General features: G+C 30.4%; 3 protein-coding genes, 1 non-coding gene and 1 pseudogene across 4 annotated transcripts; 3 read left to right on the forward strand and 2 right to left on the reverse strand.

Annotated features, from left to right (window-relative positions):
* The first annotated feature begins 3,236 nt into the window (after positions 1-3,236).
* On the forward strand, positions 3,237-4,787 carry LOC110665805 (uncharacterized). Its single transcript, XM_058150838.1, has 2 exons — positions 3,237-3,979; positions 4,160-4,787. The coding sequence occupies exons 1-2, from the start codon at positions 3,237-3,239 to the stop codon at positions 4,785-4,787; spliced, it is 1,371 nt and encodes a 456-aa protein (XP_058006821.1).
* Positions 4,788-6,533: 1,746 nt separating this feature from the next.
* LOC110659805 (ras-related protein Rab2BV) lies at positions 6,534-8,056 on the reverse strand. The gene is made up of 2 exons (XM_021817851.2): positions 7,828-8,056; positions 6,534-7,418 (listed from the first exon to the last, which is right to left on the reverse strand). The coding sequence occupies exons 1-2, from the start codon at positions 7,990-7,992 to the stop codon at positions 6,936-6,938; spliced, it is 648 nt and encodes a 215-aa protein (XP_021673543.1). The 5' UTR covers positions 7,993-8,056; the 3' UTR covers positions 6,534-6,935.
* Positions 8,057-12,568: 4,512 nt separating this feature from the next.
* On the forward strand, positions 12,569-15,362 carry LOC110659804 (cucumisin). Its single transcript, XM_058150839.1, is given in 6 exon segments — positions 12,569-12,810; positions 12,900-13,413; positions 13,571-13,674; positions 13,860-14,075; positions 14,156-14,267; positions 14,350-15,362. Coding segments are annotated over 6 exon segments (2,010 nt in total). The 3' UTR covers positions 15,172-15,362.
* A 4,017-nt stretch (positions 15,363-19,379) lies between these two features.
* LOC110659795 (cucumisin-like) lies at positions 19,380-22,806 on the forward strand (annotated as a pseudogene).
* Positions 22,807-23,706: 900 nt separating this feature from the next.
* Positions 23,707-23,779, reverse strand: TRNAA-UGC (transfer RNA alanine (anticodon UGC)). Its single transcript has one exon. It is a non-coding gene; the product is annotated as a tRNA-Ala (tRNA).
* Between the last annotated feature and the right edge of the window lie 1,391 nt (positions 23,780-25,170).

Genomic DNA, 25,170 nt, shown 5'->3' on the forward strand with positions numbered 1-25,170 from the left:
CAGGTGAGTCGATGACCTTCTTCCTACCGCCACACGATGATTGTCGTCAAGTCTGTGAGTAAAATATTAATTTTAATTGTAATTTCGATATTATTATATGTTCAGCATGCCCATGCATCACTTATATGCATATATTATATAGTTAAACTCTAGGCACGACTTATGTTGCATTCATAACTGTTAACGTGCCATGAATGTTGTTGTGGTAATTTGGAGCAGTGTGCGTGCGTTGGTGTGCGTGTGATGTGGTGTGGACTATGGACAGGACGAGTAGTCACGGCTTGAGTTCTTCGCTGGGACCCTCGATTTGGTTTATTAAGCAAAAGTCCGGCTTGAGTTCTTCGCTGGCACCAGGTTGGATTTAAGAGAGCTGTATAGGGGATCAGCTCACATATATTATGATTGATGCTACAGGGTGCGTGAGTGCTCCAAATTACCTTTTTGATGTTATGATGTGAAAATATTATTGATGTTGCATTTTACTCTACAGGGTGCATTAGTTTTAGATAGTTATAGAGATTATGGTTAAAATTGATATTTTACTCTCTGAGTCGAACGCTCACTCCTGTTCAAAAATTTTTCCAGGCCACAGGAGGATATTTTTGAGGTTAACCTGCTTTCTCCCTCGCAGGTCGATTACTAATGTTTGTATAAACTTGTTAAATCTTAGAATTTCCGCATGTGTTAGAAATGTTTATTTGATTTGGGTCTGTAAACTAAATTATTATTTTGGACCTGTAAACTTAATATTCTATGCATGTTTGATGGATTGGATGAGGGAGCTGAGCTCCCATTTATTTTTATGCTGATGAGTATGTGGAGGGTGAGCTGAGCTCCCAAAATGAGTATTTATTGTGTTTACAGGTCGGGTGAGTCGAAAACTCCCCGTTGGAAAGTCCTTTTTATGGCTGGACTCTGTCCGTTTGGTTTCTTGAAATTGGGCCCAAATGGGCCTTAGAATTGGGTAAATAAACAGTTAGGCTTACTACGGGCCTCGGGGGCTTTAGGCTGGCCCAGGTCCTAGTGCCGGTCCGGCCCATAGGTTGGGTCGTGACATATAAGATTTCGTGATCCGTTGCCGAACTTATTCCATTTCCAATATCTCAGATCGAATTGATATTGATTCGATCTGAGATCTCTCATTGCATTGCTCATTCAATGAGCATTCTCAATATTATGCCTTGAAGAGAATTCAAACCTCCACGCTCTTTAACATAAGATTTTGAGTTTTGCGTGTCTACCATTTCACCACCAAGACATCTTAAAAGTGAATTGTATTCCCTGAATATATATATATATATATATATATATATATATATATTTTGCAACTTACAATAATTTATAATTTTAGATTGATTTTTAAGATTTGTTAGTTGGAGAGCTTTGGGAAAAAAAAAATGTGTAGATATTTAAAGTTTAAAGCTCCATTTATTTTAAGGAAAATATTTTTTTAAAAAAAATATTTTTTTATATCTTTTAATAATTGGACATTCAGAAAAATAAATTAACCATAAATATTTTTCTCGTCAAATAAAAAATTATATTATTTTTAAGAAAAATAGCTTTCTCTTGATAAAGTTATTTTCTGTTTTATAGATTTTGATAATCTTATTAAAATGAAAAACACTTATAAATATATAATATAAATATATATCATTAGTTAATAATATAATCAAATAAGGAAAAATATGTGCATGGAAAATATTTTTTTGAAAAACATTTTTTATGAAATATATCTTTTACATACAAGTTATTTTCTGTGAAACAAACAAAGTCTAAGTATAACCATTTGATTTTAAAAATGGTAATTATATAACTAGTAAAATCTAATGATTTTTTTATTTAATTATGGTTGAATTTATTTGAATATATTTAAATGAAATGGTTAAGCGATAATGAATTGAAAAACCACTCAATTGAGTGATAAATATATTTTTAAATTAAAAAAAAAGAATTAAGTTGGAGAATTTCTTTCTTTATTTTGTAAAAAAATAATTATTGTATAAAATTATTGGTGTAATTATTAAATGAGGTGGGAGTGAAAGGGGAAGATTGAAAAGAAAGTAAAAGAAATAGTTACATATATAAATTATTAATGTAATTATTGGAAAAGATGGCATTGAAAAGTGAATTTTATTATTATTTATTGCGTTTCAATTAATTATAGTTCTATATAGAAAACAAAATATAATTATAAAATTATATTTATAAAATCAGTTTTATTGTTAAAAACGTTAAAATATTTTCTACATGATTAACATCACAATAGATGTAAGATATAGAATTAAATCTTTATTTTACTTATAATCTTATGCTTTTGTATTCAGATTATTTTTTAAAAAAAGATTTTAATTGTCTATAAAAAAATTATGCTATATAATATTTTAATGATCATTATTAATAAACTATTTAATTTTCTATTAAACATTATAATCTTATTCGTATGTAAAAAGAAAAGAAGATGGACTGATCATTATATTATCATTGTACCTTGTTAGAGTCTCGTATCGAAAAATAATAAGAAATTAAAAGTGAATATATAGCAAGAGAGAGTCAAACCAAATTGATTTAAACCATTTTAGTATAGACAATTCAAAACTCAAACAACTCAATCATGTTGACAGCTTTCAACACTTTTCGAGTTAGAGAAAGTTTTTAACAATTATGAAATTATTCTACCAATTTTAATTAGGAGGCTATATATATCCATGAGTAAAAAAAAAAAAAAATTGTTGTAAGAACTTTGCTGTGCACAACTTTTTGACAACTTTTGAACAATGTTGGCAGCAAAAGGCTTGAAAATTGCAGATTCTTTGTCTTAACAAGTTCGAAACTTGCTTTAATAAAGCTACAGTCATGGTGATTGCTTCTACTAATTCATAAATAGCATGAAGAATTTAGTTAAAAAATAAAGCATGAAGAACATGGCTAAGCATATGCCAGGTTAGGGCCGGTTTAGGTCTTCAATCGGACTGAAATGGGTTTAAATTAAATTTGAAATTAGTGAAGATTAATGGTAATTGATCTGAATTTTATATAGAAGTAATTTTTGATTTCCCTTTCAATGAGAATTGGTGATTTAGTTTGACGGTTTGATTATGGTTTGAGATGATTTGACGAGTGTAGGACTACGCCATTTAAATTGAATTGGATCGAACCCTTTAAAAGTTAGAATTAAAATTAGAATCAGAATTATTATTGAATTAGACCAGCAGAGAAGGCCTTTGATTAATTTTATGATTGTTTCTGAGTCTGGCCCCATGTTTATCAAATCTATAGATTGTTCTGGTGAAGTGAAAGATAAGCAATTTATTGCTAATTTGCTAAAAGAAGTAATTGATGAAGTGGGTCACCAAAAAGTGGTACAAGTCATTGCTGATAATGCTTCAAATTGTAAAGGTGCTGGAGAAATCATTGAGGGAATGTTTCCACATATTTATTGGACTCCTTGTGTTGTGTACACTCTTAATCTTGCTTTGAAGAATATATGTGCAGCAAAAAGTTTGGAAACTAATCAAGAAACTTATGATGTGTGTCACTGGATCACTGAAATCCATGGGGATGCTTTGCAAATCAAGAATTTTATAATGAATCATTTCATGAAGCTTGCAATTTATAATCGGTTTAGCCCTTTGAAATTGCTTTCAGTTGCTGACACTCGTTTTGCTTCTATTGTTGTGATGCTTAAAAGATTTAAACTTATTAGGCGTGCTTTAGAAGCAATGGTTATGAGTGATCAATGGGCACAATACCGAGAAGATGACCTAGGCAAAGCTAGATTTGTTCGTGATAAAGTGATAGATGAGGATTGGTGGGAAAAGGTTGATTACATCTTTGCTTTTACTGAGCCCATTTATGACATGATCAGAGTTTGTGACACAGACAAACCATGCCTTCATTTGGTTTATGAGTTGTGGGATTCTATGATTGAAAAGGTGAAGCAAGTTATTTTTTATCATGAAGGAAAGCAAGCAGATGGGTTTTCTCCTTTTTATTATGTGGTTCATCGAATTCTTATTGATTGTTGGGCAAAGAGCAACACTCCCCTTCATTGTTTAGCCCATTCATTAAATCCAAGATAAATTTCTAACTTACATACTCATCTTCTTGTTCTAATTTTTTTTTATTATTTTCTGAATTTATTTTCTTATTTTTGAAGATTTTATAGTGAAAAATGGCTTCAAAAGGGAGAAGGTAGAGTGCCTCCTCATATGGATGGAGAAGTATCAACTAAGAGAATTAAATGCTTTAGGAGGATTTTTTCTAATGAAGATGAGCGAATTAGAGCAAATGATGAATTTGCAAATTTTTCTTTGAAAAGTGGACCTTTTGCTGATCCTGATTCTATTGGAAGTATGTATGTTACAGATCCTAGGAAATGGTGGGCATGTTTTGGTTCTAATGCACCTTTACTTCAAAGGTTGGCTTTTAAAGTGCTTGGACAACCTACTTCCTCCTCTTGTTGTGAAAGAAATTGGAGTATTTATTCCTTCATTCATTCATGCAGAAGGAATAAATTAACTCCAAAACGTGCAGAGGACTTGGTTTTTATCCATAATAATCTTCGTCTTCTGTCGAGAAATTCCTCCCAATATTATGATGAAAAGACAAAATTGTGGGATGTTAGTAGTGATCAATTTGGGAGTATGGAAGATGTGGGAGTTCTTGAATTTGCCAACCTTTCATTGGATGAACCAGAGTTAGAGTCTGTTTTGTTTGATGAAAATGCAACTACAAGCATGGAGAAGGAGAATGAGAAAGACAATGAAGTTGAGGAAATGTCATAAATTTCATTATCTTTTCTTTTTTAACATTTGAATGTGTTGTAGTTAATATTTATTTCTTATAAATATGAAACTTCTAAATATGTATTTTTATAGTTGAATTTAAATGTTGATTTGAACTTTATTTATTATTAAAAATCTTTCATGATATATATATATATATATATATATATATATATATATATATATATATATTTATTTATTTATTTATAAATATACCCCTATATTTTTTATATTTACACGTTTCCCCCACGTTTCCGTTTCCTATGTTTTTTAAAATGCCGTTTCCCCGTTTCCCCGTGTCCGCGTTTCCGATTCCGTGCTACATAGCTGCTGAAAGATCATGAAATCTATTCCATTCTCGTTGATTTAAAGCCCCTTTAATTTTTGTGGTAGATGTTCAAAGTGGAACAGCAAAAAAGCATATGCTGATATATATTTGGGATAAATTTTGATAATTATCCCTAAACTTATCTAGTTGTAACATTACAATCCCTCAATTTAAAAATGTAATATAAAATCCCATCAACTTTCAAATTTTGCACAATAAAATCCCTCTAACCTCCAATTATCAGTTTTTCTTTTCTCTCTCAAGTCATATGTAAATTGAATCATTTTTCTCTCTATAGACAGAATAATTTTCATGCGTAAAGAGAATAATTTTACACTTTACATAAGAGAGGAGAGAGAAATATTGACTAAGTACCATGCGGGAGCTATTTACATCATTTTCTAACTAAAAAATCAGTAATTGAAAGTCAGAGGGATTTTACTGTGCAAAATTTGAAAGTTTAGGGTGTTTTATATTACATTTTAAAGTTAAAGGACTGTAGTGTTATAACTATATAAGTTCAGGGATAGTTGTTGAAATTTATCCTATATATTTGCATAGCATCACAACTTGAAAGCTGTTATTTGATAATATGCTATGTATTTGATTACAAGCTTTTGATACATATATGCATATGACAGAGAAAGGTCAAGATTCTGATTTATTGTCTTTGATTTGTTACTGTATAATATCTATGATTTGTTGTCATTTTCTTTGGCATTAAAGTGGACATGTTCAGAGGGAGAATTATTCTTATTCACTCCATAGTCTCCCTTGATTTTATTAATACTACTTTCTTTGGTTTTAATGCTTCTCTTGTTTCAATTTAGATTCTTTGAAAGAATTTCTTCTCCATGAAGTTTCTTTTCTTTCCTTATTTAATCTAATTTATATTTTCATATTTGCTGTTTTGGACATGTTTGATATAATGTAATTGAATGTCTTGTATATATGAAATGAATTGTCAGTTTATTTTTCCAATGAGATTTCATTTGACTACATTTCAATATCTTCACTTTGAGGTATTTATGGTCAGGTATTTTTGAGTCAATTTTCGTGAACTGAGATAAAGTTTTATTCTCGAGTGAGCTTGATGCATTAATGATAAATAATCCTAGAGTTTTTTGTTTGAACTTCATGGAATATTGTGTGTACTTACAAGAAGAACCAACTCCAAACATCAATCCAATTCCACATGTGATGACCATATATATAAGAATCTCAAATAGTTGGACATAATTTCAAATGGGAGATTTGGAATTCAGGTATATTTCCTTTCTAATTTCTACCCATATTTTCTTGATATTTCATTGTCAGATTGGTCTAGTGTATACACTTAGAGTGCTAGGATGAAGAAACTTTGTAAAATTCTCACACAACAGTCATAGTTAAACATTTAGGAACGGGCAACAACTCATTCCAAGGAATTACTTGTAATCATTCATATGAGACATCACAGTTCTTATCCTTCAGTAAGTCATTTCAGTTGCCCTACAACAATTATAATTTTTCTCAACTATGCAATGATGATGATTCAGAGAATAATGTATTCTTAATTGCCATAATCCTAGCACAGAAAGAATCAGTTCTAGGATCCGTCTCACATTTGAGAGAACCTTCTTTACCTAATCAGTTCTTTTGTTCATTGTTGATTGGTTGTAATGAAATATAAACTTGCTTCCCACATGACATGGCCTCTTGGAAGAGTATTTGACAGAAGGTGAAAAGGGCCTTGTACCTTCTCTGTCAGATAGCCAAAAATGAAAATTTCCTGGAATGCTAGACTCTCCTTTCCCAATTTTTGTAAGATCAGGATCTTGCTAATTAGAACAACATGATCTCTTGTTAACATTACCAGACGGATTTGCAACATTAATTATAGTTCCTTTGGGAAGTCCAGTTGAATTAGCTGCTTCCTGTGCCAGAGCTTTCTTGCTAATAATCTGGTAGACATCAAGCAAAATAGTCTGGAATGCCTTCTCCACATTTAAGGCTTCCAATGCTGAAGTCTCAAGGAATGCAAGGCTTTCCTTCTCAGCCAACAATTGAGCATCTTCTGTTGGGACTGCTCTTAAGTGGTTCAGATCAGACTTGTTCCCAGCCATTATGATCACAATGTTGGAGTCTGCATGGTCCCTTAATTCCCGGAGCCACCTTTGAACGTTATCAAATGTTTGCCTCTTTGTTATGTCATAAACCAAAAGTGCACCAACTGCACCTCTGTAGTATGCGCTGGTGACGGCTCTGTACCTTTCTTGACCAGCTGTGTCCCATATCTGTGCTTTAACTGTCTTCCCTTCTACCTGCATGAAAATTAGCCCACCTTAATTAACAAGTAATGGATACAAGAAAAAGAACAGATTTAAGAGTAGAAACTGTTAGACAAGTGCAAAATTTCTGTGGGTAACTTACTGGTAATATAGAATGTCTACTCTATGTCTCTATCTCATTCAAGAGGCCACCATTTCACAACCCAATATTAATTGAAGAACATAGCAAGAGATATGAGGGATTTGTTTCCTAGTTCATTTAGAAGAATTTCAACTTGAGATCTTTTAACAAAAAATAAAAAATTATATCTTTTTATCCTATACTAATACAACTAGGGGGAGAATAAATAAGTGATTCATGGGAATGACCAATTTAAGTAAAAATTACAAAAAAAAAAAAAAAAAAATTGAAGATCCCAATTCATGGGTAGGAAAAAGGTACCTGAAGAGTCCTGGTTGCAAACTCAACACCAATGGTAGACTTGGATTCCAAGCAAAATTCATTACGAGTAAACCTGGAAAGAATGTTGGATTTGCCAACACCTGAATCTCCAATCAATACAATCTTGAAAAGATAATCGTACTCATGATCCACCTTGTATGCCATTACTAAATCTTCTTCTTCTTCTTTCTCTTTTTCTTCTCTGTTTTGCCTTCCCAAACCTGCATCTCAGAACCATTAGCATTTCACAAAACAAGCAAAAAAACAAATGCATTGAAGGAATTCAAAGGAAAGAAAGGAACTTGCCATAAAAGAAAAAGAAAATGATGGAAATTGATATTGAAATAAAAATGTTCTTGGAAAGCTTTTGGAAGGTTGAGGAAAAAGAAAGCGTTTTGCAAAGGGGAGAGAAGAGCAAAAACAGAATAACGGACGAAAAGGCATTCAACACGGCTTTTCAATTGGGTTAAGGAGCGAAACTCCTGGGACTTTAAATTTAAATTTTCATCGTATCCTTTTATATATGTAATTTTTATATAATATAAAAAAAAATCCAACTCCAATGGATAAAATGGAATGATAGGTCCTTCTTCCTTAACCAGTAGTATCGGATCCAAGCCTTTAAAACTTGTGGGAGAGTGCTTTGCTCCTTTTATAGGCCTGTTCGACACAAATCTGGATTAAGCATATTAGTGGGTTTCTGATATCGAGTGATTTAAAAAAAAAAAACAAAATTAAGAAAGAATAGAATGTATAATTAATGAAATTTATTTATTAATATTTTTTAGGAGGAGGATTGGTAGGGTGGGCTGAAAACCTTGCTAATGGCAGGTGAGTGACATACTTTTTAGCTTTTATTTAGGATGAAATTTCTTAATATAAGGGAAGATTTTCAAAGTTTAAAAATCTTAACTTGTGTTTAAAATGATGGAAGGTGTTTTAAAATATAATTTTTGGAGATTTTTGAAATCTTCTAAAAATCATTATTTTTTAATCATTAATTTGGTGGGTTAAAAAAAAGGGAGGGTTTTGGAGATTTTCAAAAATCTTAATGACCATACTTTGAAAACCCTTTTATCCTCTTAAACACAAATTCAAGATTTTTAAATTATGAAAAACCTTTCATTACTTTAAAAAATATAACTGCTAATGTCTATTTATATAGCAATTTAAAGTAAAAGTATTCAATAAAAATAACTGTTAAATTAGTTATTAAATAAAAACAGCAATTTTATATTCTTAATCCTGATCAAAACACTTATTCAACATCTAAAAGTTAGGAGGAATAATTTTTTATGAACTACTTCTTCAATTTTTAACAATATGCTATAAAATGGTACATAGGAGGCATAGTCTTTGACTAAAGTTTAAATGCTAAATACTGCTTTAAAAGTTATTATAAAAAAAGGCCTTAGTTATTAGATAAGTGAGGCTAACGTAATAAGTTTTAATTAAGTGGTGTTTGAATTATAGTAAAATGTTCAATTTCGTTTGAGAAAATTTAATTTAGTTTATTTTTAATTTTTTTATCTAATTTAACCTCAAAGTTTTAATAAGTTCAATTTAGCCTAAAAATTAAAATTTATGGGCCAAAATTTCTTGATTTCAATAAAAATTCAAAAAGTTCAATTTCTTAATTTTAAAATTAAATTTATAGATTTAAACCTAAAAATTAAGAAATTTAATTTTTTATTTTTAAAATAATTTTAATTTAAATTGAAATTTATAAATTAATTTAAATAAAAAATTAAAAATAAGATAAATTGAACTTTACCAAAAAGTGTAAGGGTGAAATTCAACTTTAAAACTTTGAATTATCTTCATATTTAAAGTCTCCATTGAAATTAAATTAGTATTTTTTATTTAAAAAAAAAGAAGGAAATATTAAGTTGCCAAGTATGGCCACGTGTTCATGCTAACGCGACAGCTTTAAGCCCAACATCCAAATCACCGTTCTTTACAATGGCTATTCAGATGGGCAGTCCATGTAAAGTGAAAGCATCACCTTTGTTTTTCCTAGAGTCCGTTTGACACAGTAAATTATTTTTTCCAATTATTAATCAGGACGTATTAAAAAATAATTTAAAATTAAATTTAATAAATTTTAAAAATATAAAAATAATAAAATAATTTTTAAATTACTTTTTAATTTAAAATTATATTTTTTTTTTCTAAAAAATAATTTTAAATTTAAAATCATATTTTTTTTTCTAAAAAATAATTTTAACTTTAAAATCTTAATATCAAGTATGCACTTAATCATTAAAAAAGAAATATTATAAAGACCTTGTGAGAAAGAAGAGGTGGTTTGAAGAAATGGGGTGGCAGTGTTTGCTCTCTGCTTCATCTTTGTTCTTGCTTAGTGCCCAATCTTGAGCATTTATTAACATCAAGCTGCTACAAATGATGAAAATAAATAAATTAAAAAGAAAAAAATAGAAGCAAAATCAAAGGGGGAAGAGAAAAACAAAATTTCCATATTAAGAGCCCAAAGAATTTAAAATATACAGATGAAATCCTATCAGTGAAATGAAAATTAAAAAGAATAAATGATTTACTTCTATATATATATATATATATATATATATATATATATATATATATATATATATATATATATATATATATAAAGAGAAAATTTAAATGAAATAATGTGTATAAAAAGTAATAGGAAGAATTGAAATGAAATTTAATAAATAATAAAATATGTAAAAGGTATTTATTTTTTTTCCTTCAACTAAAAGAATTTGTTAATTGAAAAATAAAAAGAAATACATCAATTAATTAATTTAAAGTTCTTTAATTAATTTAAAATTCTAAATTTAAATAATGATAAATTATTAAAATATTTATTTTTTTAACAGTACTTCATAAAAGAAAAAAAAAATCTTGTATTTCCTAATGTTGGTAATTTATAAATTTTATTTAATTTGAATTTAATTTTTCAATTAAAATTCAAATATCACTCTTTACTTTATCTTTCAAATCTAAATAATAATAAATTATTAATATATTTCCTTAATGGCTGTAATTTGTCATTGTTATTAATTTTATTTTATTTTGATTTTCTAATTACAATTCATATCCCACTCCTTAATTAATTTATTTTTCAAATCCAAATTATTATTATTATTATTATTATTATTATTATTATTATTATTATTAAATACCATCGAGTTTTCCTACAAGTTTACTGACACGTAAAATTATAAATTTATAGTTTTCTCTTAGTCCTATCAAATGGGATTTTAAATTCATGTCAAGTAGCAATTTTTAATATTTTATTATATTTTTTTCAATTTCAATTTAGATTTAATTACAGTAAGTTAAATTAAATTTATAATTATTTATTAAATTTTATATAATATTTATAGACTATTAATTTTTCAACAATAGCTTAGCTTATAAAAGAGCAAAAATTCTTATATTTTTTAAAAGTGGTAATATATAATTCTTATTTAATTTTAATTTAATTACCTAATTACAATTCAAATTTCACTCTTAATTAACTTGACCTTCCAAATCAAAATCATGATAAATTATTCATATCTTTTATAATATATAATTTATTTTAATTTTTTTATTATAATTTAAATTTCACTTCTTAATTAATTTAACTTTCCAAATTCAAATAATAAAAAATTATTATCACAAAATTAATTACCTTCCGAGCTTTTCTATTAATTATTTTAATTTGAATAATTTTGACCTATTTTAATAGGATTTTCACTAACTTTATTTTAGTAATAATTATAGAGTTAATAAAAAATACTTTATTTAATTTTTTTCATATATAAACTAATAAAAAAATTATTAAACTATGCAAGCAATTGCATAGTGTAAAATTAAAGTCAAATCAAACAGTGGAATTAGTCAATTAAATAGACATATTTATGATCCAAAGTAACTCTTGAATTCTTCAATGGAAGGTGTAAATGAGAATCGTTATTTGCCAAATGTGAATACCGTTTGCCAGATTTCATTCAGAGCCGGCATTGACCTGTTACACAGTTTCCTATATTTCAACATATGTAAGTATATCAAGACATCAACTTGAGAACTATATTATTACAATAATATCTTCTTTCTTGTATAAAAATGGACACCCCACAACACAGGTGCAAAGCACTTCTGCTAAACTTGGCAATGGCAAGCAAAATCTCTTTCTTTTCATGGCTTTTTTTGCTCTGCCTTTGCCTCATCAGTGCTATGCTTATTCACAAAGTAGCTTCTCAGGACTTTCGAAAGGCAATTACTCATTTAATTTATTCCTTGAATTTATATTTGATGTATATGATTCCGTTTTAGTTCTCAAACTTTTTTTTTCTACTTTGATAATATTCTTACAGAAGTGAAATTGTTTTGCTTATTCAAGCAGTCCTATATTGTCTACATGGGGGACAGACCTAAAGGCGAATTTTCAATATCATCCCTTCATCTGAGCATGCTACAGAAGGTCATTGGCAGGTTATATGCCAAATTGCTTCATTAGCATCACTATCTTCTAACTTTATAGTACCAGTAAGTGCAATTCATTTAATGTCATGTAAATAAATGCAGCAAATTTTCCCCAGAATCTCTGCTCCATAGCTTCAGAAGGTCATTCAATGGATTTGTCGTCAACTTAACCGAGGACGAAGCGCAAATAATAGCTAGTCTGTGAAGTTGATCTTCTAATTCTTGGATTTAATGTTTGTTTTATTAAATAAACTTAACAAGCTGTAACTTCTAATATTCAGGAATGGCCAATGTAGTATCTGTGTTCCCTAATGAAAAGAAAACTCTTCATACAACAAGGTCATGGGATTTCATGGGATTTTCCAAACAAGTTAGAAGAACAACTCTGGAAAGTGACATTATCATTGGTGTTCTCGACACTGGAATTTGGCCAGAATCTGAATCCTTCAATGATGAAGGATTTGGTCCTCCACCAAGCAAATGGAAAGGCAGCTGCCAAGCCTCATCCAATTTCAGCTGCAACAAGTAAATAAATTTACCAACCACATATAAAATATTATAGCATACCATATCTTTTGAAGTGCCCTTTTATTGATTTCTTTATGCATATGCAGTAAAATAATTGGAGCCAAATATTATCGTAGCAATGGGAAATTTGGCTCTACTGATATTCAATCTCCTAGAGACTCAGAAGGCCATGGAACACATACAGCATCCACAGCAGCAGGGGGCTTAGTGGGTATGGCAAGCCTACATGGCCTTGGCGTAGGAACTGCTCGTGGAGGAGTTCCATCGGCTCGAATTGCTGTGTACAAAATATGTTGGTCTGATGGTTGTTCTGATGCTGACATTCTTGCAGCATTTGATGATGCAATTGCAGATGGTGTTGACATAATTTCTCTTTCAGTTGGAGGGAAAATAGCTAATGATTACTTCAATGATTCCATTGCGATTGGGACTTTTCATGCTATGAAAAATGGGATATTAACATCAACCTCTGCAGGTAACGAAGGTCCTTTGCCTGCATCCATAAAAAATTTTTCTCCATGGTCCCTTTCAGTAGCTGCTAGCACCATTGATCGTAAGTTTGAAACCAAGGTTCAACTGGGAAACAAAAAGATTTATGAGGTAAAGTTCCTTAATGTTTTGTAATATTTTCTATGCATTAAGTGTTTGATATCGTGTGATATAATCAAATTTGTCTGATTCAACCCAGTTCATGATCACATGAATATCCATACATACCAGAAATGTACCTCATTTAATCCATTTTTGTTATGTACAGGGTGTTTCCATAAATACATTTGACCTAAAGAATGCCATGTATCCTTTGATTTATGGTGGAGACGCACCAAACATCACTGGAAATTTTACAGGTTCTCAATCCAGGTACCTTTTTTTCTGAAATTTTTTTTTAATTCAGGTTTCTGATAATCTAGAAAGATAACAAGCATCACTGGAAATGTTTATTTGGTTGGCATAATTAGACAGAGGTCAACAATACCAAAGTTGATTTACTGGTAGACTATCAGAAAGAATAATACAGGATAATCAGGAATGTTAAATTCATGCAGGTTTTGCTCAATAAATTCATTGGATGCGAATCTAGTGAAGGGTAAAATTGTTCTTTGCGATTTGAGTACTGGGGAAGGGCCATTGCTGGCTGGTGCAATTGGTACTGTGATGCAAGGTCAGGGCCCCAGAGATCGTGCTTTTAGTTTTCCCCTTCCTACAGCTTTCCTTGGCCCAGATGAGGGTGCCGATATACTCTCCTTTATAAACTCAACAAGGTCTCAATCCAAATCCAAATTTTGCTATATTTTGAAAAATTTTTTCCTGTATTGAAATAATTTATCTGTTACAACTGCAGCAATGCAACTGCTATCATACGTAAGAGCAATGTGGTAAACAATTCATTAGCCCCTTTTGTGCCCTCCTTTTCGTCAAGGGGACCTAATCCTATTACACCTGACATTCTAAAGGTAATTGAAATGGACTATTTTTGTTCACTTTGGCCTATTAATCTATGGATAATCTTATCAGAACCTTTCAATGTGAATGCAGCCAGATATAGCTGCCCCAGGAGTTGACATTATAGCCGCGTGGTCTCTAGCTTCTTCTGTAACTGGGCTTCAGGGTGATAATAGATTCGTACCCTACAATATAATTTCAGGAACATCAATGGCTTGCCCTCATGCAACTGGGGCAGCTGCTTATGTCAAATCCCATCATCCCAAATGGTCTCCTTCTGCTATCAAGTCTGCTCTTATGACTACTGGTAACTAGATATTTTCAGTTTTCACTAATTGATGAAAGGTTAAGGACTGTTTTTTATTTTCTTCCATTTCTGCATTCTTTACAGCTTCTCCAATGAGTTCTGCAACTAATCCTGAAGCTGAATTCGCATACGGAGTGGGCCATATAAATCCTGCTAAGGCTATAAATCCAGGTTTAATATATGATGCCGAGCCTCTTGACTACGTGAAGTTTCTGTGTGGACAAGGATATGATTCAATACTCCTAAAGCTTGTAACTGGTGATAAAAGTACCTGTTCTAAGGCAATTAATGCAACAGTCTGGGATCTGAACTATCCTTCTTTTGCACTTTCAGCCACAAGATTGGAATTTGTTAAGCAAGTTTTTAACAGGATTGTCACAAATGTTGGATCACCAACATCCAAATACAAGGCTACAGTGACTGCCCCTCCAGGACTCAAAATCCAAGTAAAACCCAGCATCTTATCATTTACTTCTCTGGGTGAGAAGAAAGCATTTGCACTTACAGTTGAAGGAAGAGCAAGTAGGTCTATGGTCTCTGCATCTTTGGTGTGGGATGATGGAAAATGTCAAGTGAGAAGCCCAGTTGTCATGCATTTTATACCTTAGAGAAAAAGCTGAAACAATAGTATGGATAAAACATAATTTATAAGATGGATATTGCTAATTTATACAATTATGATGATTTTTATTTATATAATTTAACTTATCAAAAGCCAAAAGTATTAAATTTGTTTATGCGTTTAAATTGATTATAAACTGTAGTATTGATGTGTTGTGAAATTCAATTAAAAACAAATGTTAAAAAAATATATATTTTATGTTTTTTTTGCTCGTTAACAAAGCTTTTGTGGGAATTTTTTTTATAAACAAAATACCCATTTCATTTAAATAAAGAAAGAGAGTACATAGAAATCTAACTAAAACATGTTTAAACTTTCAAACAAAATGAATTTTGGCAATCTTAATAGACTTAATATTTATATAGCTTGAAAAAAAAAAAAAAAAAACTAAATTAATGACCAGAGAGCCTCTTAAAACTAGGTGGTAATGCAGATTAAAGACCACTTGTACGTCTTGAAGGGAGATGGGTTGTACAAAAACTTTATTAATCTTTGGGTAAGCCAAATCAACCTTTTGAGGAGGTCTACGTACTAATAGTCTAAGTCACTTTGACGTCAAAGAAATGCCAGTCATTACGGAGGTAGATTGGATGTCGAGTAAATCAGTTTAAAGCACTATCCGATTTGGCCTTCTTTCACATCCCAACATAAAGAACTCCCTAAGGAGACTAAAAGGGAACTAACAAAAGAAAGCACAAAGCACTCGCCGAAATGGGTAAAATCCATATGAAAATTATAGAAATAAGAGGAAGAAAGACAAAGGAAAAGGAAAAGAAGAAGAATAGGAAGATGAAAGAGGCCATACAAAAAAAAAAGAAAAAGGATGTGAGAAGGAAATAGGGAAAAGAAAGGAAAGGAAGGAGGGGTTGTAACCAAGAGAACAATCCTTCCCTAAAGCTGTTTTTGTGTTGAGAGTTTTTAGTGAAAAAGAGTTTGTAGAGGGATAGTTGAAATTAAGCTTTTATGGGGATTTGAGTTTTGGTATCTTAAACTTGCAATTTAAATTCTAAAGTTGGGGTAATTTTTACCAATCGTCCCTTAATTTTGAGACTTATTTCATTTTCATCCCTCATCTTCAAATTATTATGATAAAATCCTTAAATTTTAGTTTTGTTTCACAAAAATTATTGTAACTTGCAATAACAGGTTTTCAGGTTAAAAATTATAAAATTATCCTTTTGCCCTTCTCTTTTAATGATAAAATTACCATTTTGCAACTTTACTTTCTTTTTTTTTATGTTTATGATTAAATTAATACTAAATTAATAATTAATCAAAATAAATCTAGAAATTATTATTTATTATTTTATTTTTATTTTTCATGTGGAAATTAAAATATTGATGCAACATCATATATTAACAAAATAATACTTAAAAATTTAAATTTTTTTATTATTTTCATGTTATTACAAATTAAATTTTAATAAATAATAATTAATAATTTTATTAAAATTTAATTAAATAAAAAATTTATTGGTTAATAATTATTAATTAATTAATCATAAAGATAAGAAAGATAAAATAAAGAAAAAGAGGGAAAATGGTAACTTTATTTTTTTTGAGAGAGATGAATAAAAAGGTATTTTATTATTTTAATTCGAAAACATGCAATTACAATTTAAATGAATTTTTGTAAAATAAAATAAAATTTCAAAATTTTTATTTTAACAAATTAAAGATAAGAAATGAAAATGAAACAACTTTTAAAATTATCCTAAAGTTTAGAAGAGAGAAGGACAACATTAAAACAAGATTATTTTAAACTTTGATTTATCTTAAATGAAAGTGTTATGATTTGGTTGGGATTTTATATATATTTTTATTGAATGTGAATTATAATTTAATTTGAAAATTTTATAATAATTTAAATAAAATATTTTATGAAATATAAAATTAATAGTAAAAGCAACACGATATGTTTTAATATAAATATTATAAATTTCATTTATTACAACAAATCATAAGATTTTAGATAAATTTATCGATGCTAGTGTTTGAAATATAACTTACTTTTTCATTAGAGTGATTTTTTTTTTTTTTTTATCATATGTGAATTCAAATTTTACCGTAGAACTATATAAGTTTATAATTTATAAATATAATTTTTTTTTCTCAATTATTCCTTACTTTTTAATGATTTAAATTAATGTTTAATTTTTTTTAATATTTTTGCTGATTTTATATTACATAGATAATAAAGATATATTGATTTTTAATCAACCAAAAACTTTTAATGTATTTAAATTCTTAACTTTCTATAGCATAGAACAAATAATAATCATGCAATTAACTATTTAATCGCTATGATTATAAATAAATATACAATCATTTAATAAAATTGATAAATTACATCAACTGTCTTTCAACTTATGTGATTATTTCATTTCAATCACTTAATTTTAATTTATTAAAATAAAATTTTTTAACTTCAGTTGTGTTTCAGAAAAAAAAATCCCTTTAATTTGTATTAATAGATTTCTAGGTTAAAAAAATAAAAATTATCCTATTGCCCTCTTTTTATTTTTTTTTCTCTTTGTTATCTTTATGATTAAATTAATTAATAATTATTATAAAATAAAATAATTTTATTTTAACCAAATTTATTAATAAAATTATTAATTATATATATGTTTTTTATTATTTATCAAAACTTAATTTGCAATAGCCTTGGAAAAATAATATAATAACTATAAATTTTAAATTTTAGTTGATATATGATATTTATCAATATTTGAGTTTTTATATAAAAAATAAAAATAATAATAATAAACAATAAATAATAATTTATAAATTTATTTTAATTAAATATTAATTTAGTATTAATTAAAAAAAAGAACCTAAAATTAAATAAATTTAAGCGCATTAAAATTAAATTCCTCCGTAAACAATCGTCTTAATACAATTTTTATTATAATCCAAAACTAAAAAGTTATGAACAAATAATTAAACATTTTTTGAAACTTACAAGACTAAGCAACATAGAACATAGATTAGCGTTTGTCTTCTTCTCGAGGTGACTTTTGTGCCCTTCGGTTAGCATCCATTGACGTCCGCCTGAGCCTGGCAAGAGTATTTCAGTAAAGTTCTTGTGCTAAAAACCAATTTGAAGGAATAACACAAATTTATGTGCCGATTATATGCGGGGAATTTTTATTTTACATTTAAAATATTGCTTTAAATAAATAAATAAATAAATAATTGTTATGTATTATATGTATAAAATATTTAAAAATATTCCAAAATTTATAGATAAATCACTATCCTATATGAGATATTATAAACAAAAGTGATATAGCCCCCCTCAAGGTTGGACCACACAATCAGGTCGGATTCAATAATAAGCTCGTCCAAATCCGATGGATTGAACTCAGGTCACTCCGACCTTTATCAATGATAACTGAGCCCTGCACACTATAAGGAAATCGCCCTGCAAGTTCAATCTTAGTTCGACTAAGTTGGAGCTCTGCATCTGCATTATGTCATTTTGGTCAAAAAGGAGTTCGGCATGGTGTAAACTCAGTAGACTCGAGGTTGACATGGCACAGACACAAGAACAATTCCATTAAATACATAAAGGTGATTTCCGGTGAGAATCACAAAATAGCATGATTCTTAGAGTCGTACATGTAAAGAAATGAGATGTTCGGGATTTGGAGACAGGATCCCTGGAATAATGCAAATGGTCTCAACAATATTATAAATAGGTTAAATATGTTTGCCAAGAGACGCTTTACATCCTCTAATTATTTTTCATTTTTTTAGCACTCTGAAATCATTAATTGACTTGAGCATGGAATGGCTATCACTAGGCCAGACCGATCTCACTTTCCCTTTGTTTGCAGATCACCAATAACTCATCATGCTCTATCATCGGCAGCTTCAAAAATTTGAGTATAGTAATCAATCAGCGAAAAAACAAAAGAAGAAAAAAAAAGGCAAGCTGGATTACCCATCAGGGGACCTGTCGAAAAGTAACTGAAAAATGAATGATTTTTCCGTTTCCTCTTTGGGTTAAATGACAATTCATTTCAATGCCGTCCATGGACGGTTCCACTAATTGGCAAGCTTAGTTTCAAATACATCATCTTTCTACTTATATAATGCCAACTTTTCGTGGCATAAGTTGCATCATAAGATCAGCAAAAGACCCTCCAATGGCAAACCACATATCTCTATTTTCACAGTTTATCCTAACTTTTCTAATTAGCAGCCTGCTTATTTGCTGCCATGGCATATCAGATGAAAGAAAGGCAATTATACCACCCTACCCTTTTATAATTATTATTATTTCACATGCATGTGCTCTGAATTTTTTATTTTTTATTATGAAAAAAAAATCCCTATGGAGATACATAATTACTGATACATATAATCATTTTGTGGATGCAGACCTACATTGTGTACATGGGTGACCGTCCAAAGGGTGATTTTTCTGCATCAGAGATGCATACCAGCATGCTACAAGACGTTGTTGGCAGGTTAATTATTTAACACTGAACATCACTTTAGATTTTGATTTGAGGGGAGATTAAGAAATTAAGTAAATAATCCATATGTAATTATGTGTTTTTAGGCAATTCTAGGATGTTATAAAAAATAAAAAACACTAACTTTTGCAGTACATTGCATTCAACAGTGAAGGATCAGATTTAATGGTCTACAGCTACAAAAGAAGCTTCAATGGTTTTGCTGCCAAGTTGACCAATGAGGAGATGCTCAAATTAGCTGGTGGGCATATTGCAATATCCACTTAAAAGTTTACTTTCATATCTAAAATGGATCAAAAATGCATCTCATGATTTGTCTGTAACATCTACTCTCTTCTACAGGCATGGAAGGGGTGGTCTCTGTGTTCCACAATGAAAAGAAACAGCTCCACACAACAAGATCATGGGACTTCATGGGCTTCTCCGAACATGTTAGAAGAAGTACTGCACTTGAAACCAACATCATCATCGGAATGCTTGACACAGGAATTTGGCCAGAGTCTGAGAGTTTCAATGATGAAGAATTTGGTCCTCCTCCAAAGAAGTGGAAGGGCATTTGCCAAAGTTCTTCCAATTTCACCTGCAACAAGTAATTATACATATCTGCCCACTGCTTAGCACCCACACTGCCAGAGAAAATTTTGAACTTATTAGATGTTTCCAATGTATATAATTGCAGTAAAATAATTGGAGCTCAATACTATCGTAGCGATGGATACTTTGCTCCAAATGATATTGCTTCTCCAAGGGACTCAGAAGGGCATGGTACTCATACTTCGTCAACAGCAGCAGGGAACTCAGTTGGCAAGGCAAGCATGCTTGGACTTGCTTTAGGAACTGCTCGCGGAGGGGTTCCCTCTGCCCGCATTGCTGTGTACAAAGTTTGCTGGTCTGATGGTTGTTATGAGGCTGACATTCTAGCAGCTTTTGACGATGCTATTGCTGATGGAATCGATATAATTTCAATTTCTATTGGAGGGTTTTATCCAAAAGACTACTTCAATGACTCCATTGCTATTGGAGCTTTTCATGCAATGAAGAACGGTATTCTCACATCAGTTTCTGCTGGCAATTCTGGTCCTGATCCTGAAACAGTCTTCAATTTCGCACCTTGGTTTCTCTCAGTGGCTGCTAGCACTATTGAGGAAATTCTTTACCAAGGTAAAGTTAGGTAATGGAGCCACTTACGAGGTGAGCATTCTTGCTCCTTCCCTTTCGTTTCTTTCATAAATTCTTCTCCTATGCCTGCCCTTTATTACTGATGTTTTTGTAGGGAGTATCTATAAACACTTTTGACCTTGAGAATGAAATGTACCGTGTAATCTATGGTGGAAATGCCCCGGATATCAGAAATGGATTCAACCAGTCCGCATCCAGGTAAAAGGAAAGATAACAGGTGTTGATCCTATTCCTATGGTGCTTGATTCAGTAGAATCCCATGTTTAAATGCAGGTACTGCATCCAGAACTCCTTGGATAAGACTTTGGTGAAAGGGAAAATTGTTCTTTGTGATTACATAAGTAGTGGAGAGACAGCTTCAGCTGCTGGAGCAATTGGTACCATAATGCAAGATGGATATTTCCAAGACGTAGCCTACAATTTCCCCTTACCAGCTTCACATTTGGCATTGAGTGATGGGTTTGGTGTTTCAGAATATGTGAACAAAACTAGGTATATTGTCCTACACTACCAAATTTTATTTGCAAATTTTTTGCAGCTAAATGATTCTACGTGGTATTAATTCTGTTGCTTTTTATAATACTGTAGAAAACCAACTGCAACAATATTCAAGAGCATTGCAAGAAAAGATGAATTGGCCCCATATGTAGTTTCATTTTCCTCCAGGGGACCTAATCCTATAACTAAAGACATTCTGACAGTAAATTGAAAGATTTTCTCTATTTTTAGCTACATCCAATTGTCTTGTTGGTTTATATTTTAACCTGCTGATCTTTTGCAGCCTGACCTTGCAGCTCCTGGAGTCAACATTTTAGCAGCATGGACTGAGGGTTGCACTATAACAGGACTAGTTGGAGATAACAGAGTACTTTCATACAACATAATTTCTGGCACATCCATGGCTTGTCCACATGCAACAGCAGCAGCAGCTTACATCAAGTCATTTCACCCAAAATGGTCTCCAGCTGCCATCAAGTCTGCTCTAATGACAACAGGTAATTCCACATCAAACACCACTAATGAGTTTTAGCTCACTGGCACTCAAATCGTTTCCAGGACTCCAAGATTTCAAATTCAAACACCGTGTAGGAGCAAAAAAAGGGAAAGATACAACTTTGTTATATGTTCTACTCCTCATTTTTTATCAGTATTTGATTTTGAAGTCCAGGCATCATATATAACAAATCCCTCTTGATTATTTCTTCTTCTTCCTCTTTTTACAGCTTTTCCTATGAGTGCTGACACTAACCAGAAGCAGAGTTCGCATATGGGGCAGGACATATAAATCCTGTGAGGGCTATTAACCCTGGTTTAGTGTATGATGCTGGAGAGGATCAATATGTTGAATTTCTATGTGGACAAGGGTATAGTACTAAACAACTACAACTTGTTACTGGGGACAATAACACCTGTTCTGAAGTACCAAAAACAATTTCTTCCAATCTAAATTGCCCTTCTTTCACCTTATCTGCACCGTCTGGCCAATCTTTAGGCCGTGTCTTTCACAGAACCGTCACAAATGTTGGATCAGCAAAGTCCACTTACAGGGCAGTTGTGAAAACGCCGAAAGGACTCAAGATCAATGTTACACCTGATGTCCTTTCTTTCAAGAATCTCGGAGAACAGAAAACTTTTGTTGTAACTGTAACAGCAAAGATGGGTAATGCTTCAATTTCTGGCTCTTTGATTTGGGTTGATGGAGAGCATCAAGTGAGGAGCCCTGTTATTGCCTATGTTTCTTCCTAATGATTCTTGATCCTGGGATAGTTGAAGCAAGACAACTAGCAGAGGATTTTTTTTTTTTCAGAAATCATGTCGATTTCACTTTAATTAGCAGTTCTTTAACATGTTTTGGAGAATTTCTGAAATAAACTGTATAATCGTCCTCACACGAAACGATGAAAAGTAATGTGGGGTGAAGCCTTTTGCAAATTGACACAACATTTTGCCTATTATTTCTGTTTTATTTTATTATCTTTTAGTAAATGTATATTGGCTTATACTCCTATTTATCTGGCAATCTTATAACTTTTCTCATATCTGCTTCTTTGCCTAAGCAAAGCAATATATATATATATATAGAGAGAGAGAGAGAGAGAGAGAGAGAGAGAGAGAGAGAGTTCATTCAAACAGAGATTTGAGAGAAAAATATGGCTGTGCATAAGGGTGTTAGAGCTTATGTTTTACAATTAATGATTGTTATTATGTCCCATCAATACCCAGGTGATGTAGAAGTCAGAGCAGTAACACTCAAAAAAGGTAATCAAGTCGAAGAAATATATACTGAGCTGGATTCTTGGTGATCTCTTGATGTTGGGTTCCATTTGGATTACTGATGTTTATATATTTGTGACTATTTCTACATATATTTATTCTACAGGAAATTCAAAGGACTTCTTTCGCACCCTAAACCTGCACTGCAGAAGCTGTGATGGTGCTAAAGGTGAATGTAGAAGCTCATGGGGGTCATCATGTCCCAACCTCAAATGCCAACCATGGTAATCTAAATGATTCTGTGGAAGAAGATCATGATGTTCCTCAAACAATCATAGAAGCTTCACTGTTATAGTTCATTTTCATTACAAATGAAGTAGAAGTTGTTACATTACTAAGTGCATCTCATTTGTCAGGCTTCTTGCAATATAAACTTTAGGTCCTGTTATGGAATAATAACGACGATAAAGAGACGTTTATGTTTGATGATTTTGATTCATTTTATTAACATTGTAATGGACAAATTATTGGAGGAAAAATATATCAGGGTGGGAAAGATTATGAAAATAGAACAAATAACCCATCAGAAAAGTGAAAATTTCCCACAAATCTCATAGTTTCAATGCAAAAATGAATTGGACTGGAGATGCAGGGGATCGAACCCTGTACCTCTCGCATGCAAAGCGAGCGCTCTACCATTTGAGCTACATCCCCTTGCTGCGATTTAATCTGGACTACTCTTATAATATTCTTTGCAAACCTTTCTCAATTATTCCTGTGGAATATGGGCAGGTTGGCCATATATATGTAAGCACAAATTTTCAGATCAAATTCTAAAATTAATTTTCCAATTACTTTAATTAAACATAATTTTACTTATTTATATTATTCTAACATTTTTTCATATAATGTAGTTAAAAATTATTCACAACAAATAATTTCCTTCTTTTTTTTTAATAACATTTTGATATTTAGACTCTATTTATTTTATAGAAAATTACTTATTTATAAAAAATATATACTATGAAATATATTTTTTGACAAATAGATTATTTTTAATTGTTTGATATAACAGGAAGAAAAACAAGAAAAGAGATGGGTTGCAAGATAATATTTAATTATTATCATATTGAATTAATTTGATTTTCATAAAAATATTAAAGGAAGCAGAGTTGTGGAAAACTAATATTATTTTTTTTTCTTCATATTAAGGCAATATATGTAAAATATATAAATTTTTCTTGTATAAATTAAGTCAATTCAAGATATGAATCTTGTATAAATTAAACTTCATTTGCCTTATTTAAGTGATTGATTCTTCTAATTTGAGAGATTATATATATTAATTTATTATTGTATCTTACACTCTGTTTGGAATGAAGTAAAGTAAAATTTTATAAAGAAATTTTTTTTTATTTTTTACGGTTTTTAAATCTTTATAATTTTTTGGTGCTTGGGAGAAAAGAAAATTCTGACTTTAAAAAGAGAGAAAAAAAAAAAAAAAAACCTTAATAATCCAATAGTTTGTTGAATTAAAGAATGATGGTTGTTTTGAAGCTTTCAAATACCTTCAAAAACTATATTTTGAAAAACTTTCTGTCATCCCAAACACAAGTTTAAGGGTTTTAAATCTTAAAAAAACCTTCCATTATCCTTAAAAAAAAAAATTCCTCCTAAACAAAGGCTTAGTGTCTTGAATTAATTATGAAATAATTAGTGGGAAGGATAATTGAGAAAAAATTTCTAAGCTAGTGGCTTCTGATGAGCAACTTCTAAAAAATTACCCAGATGGCGAAACATCCGCAGGAAATTTCCATATTAATTCCAATAGGAAAAGCAAGCAAAGAGACTCCTAATCTCAACTTAAAATAAGCCATGCGTCCAACCATTAGAAGCTGCCAAGCAATTTGGCTTATGCTTCCACACGAGGAATAAAGGAATCTTGAATCAAAGAGAACAGTTTATCTGTGGAAAATAATTTTTTAATTTTTTTAAAAATATTTTTTTATAAAAAATAAAAATAATTAAAAAAAATTCACCTATCAATAATAAAATAATTATATAAAATTAATAAAAAAATTGTTATGCATCTTTCATAAATAAAT

This window comes from Hevea brasiliensis, chromosome 8 (genome assembly GCF_030052815.1).
Source record: "Hevea brasiliensis isolate MT/VB/25A 57/8 chromosome 8, ASM3005281v1, whole genome shotgun sequence".
In the NCBI taxonomy this organism is placed as follows: domain Eukaryota; kingdom Viridiplantae; phylum Streptophyta; class Magnoliopsida; order Malpighiales; family Euphorbiaceae; genus Hevea; species Hevea brasiliensis.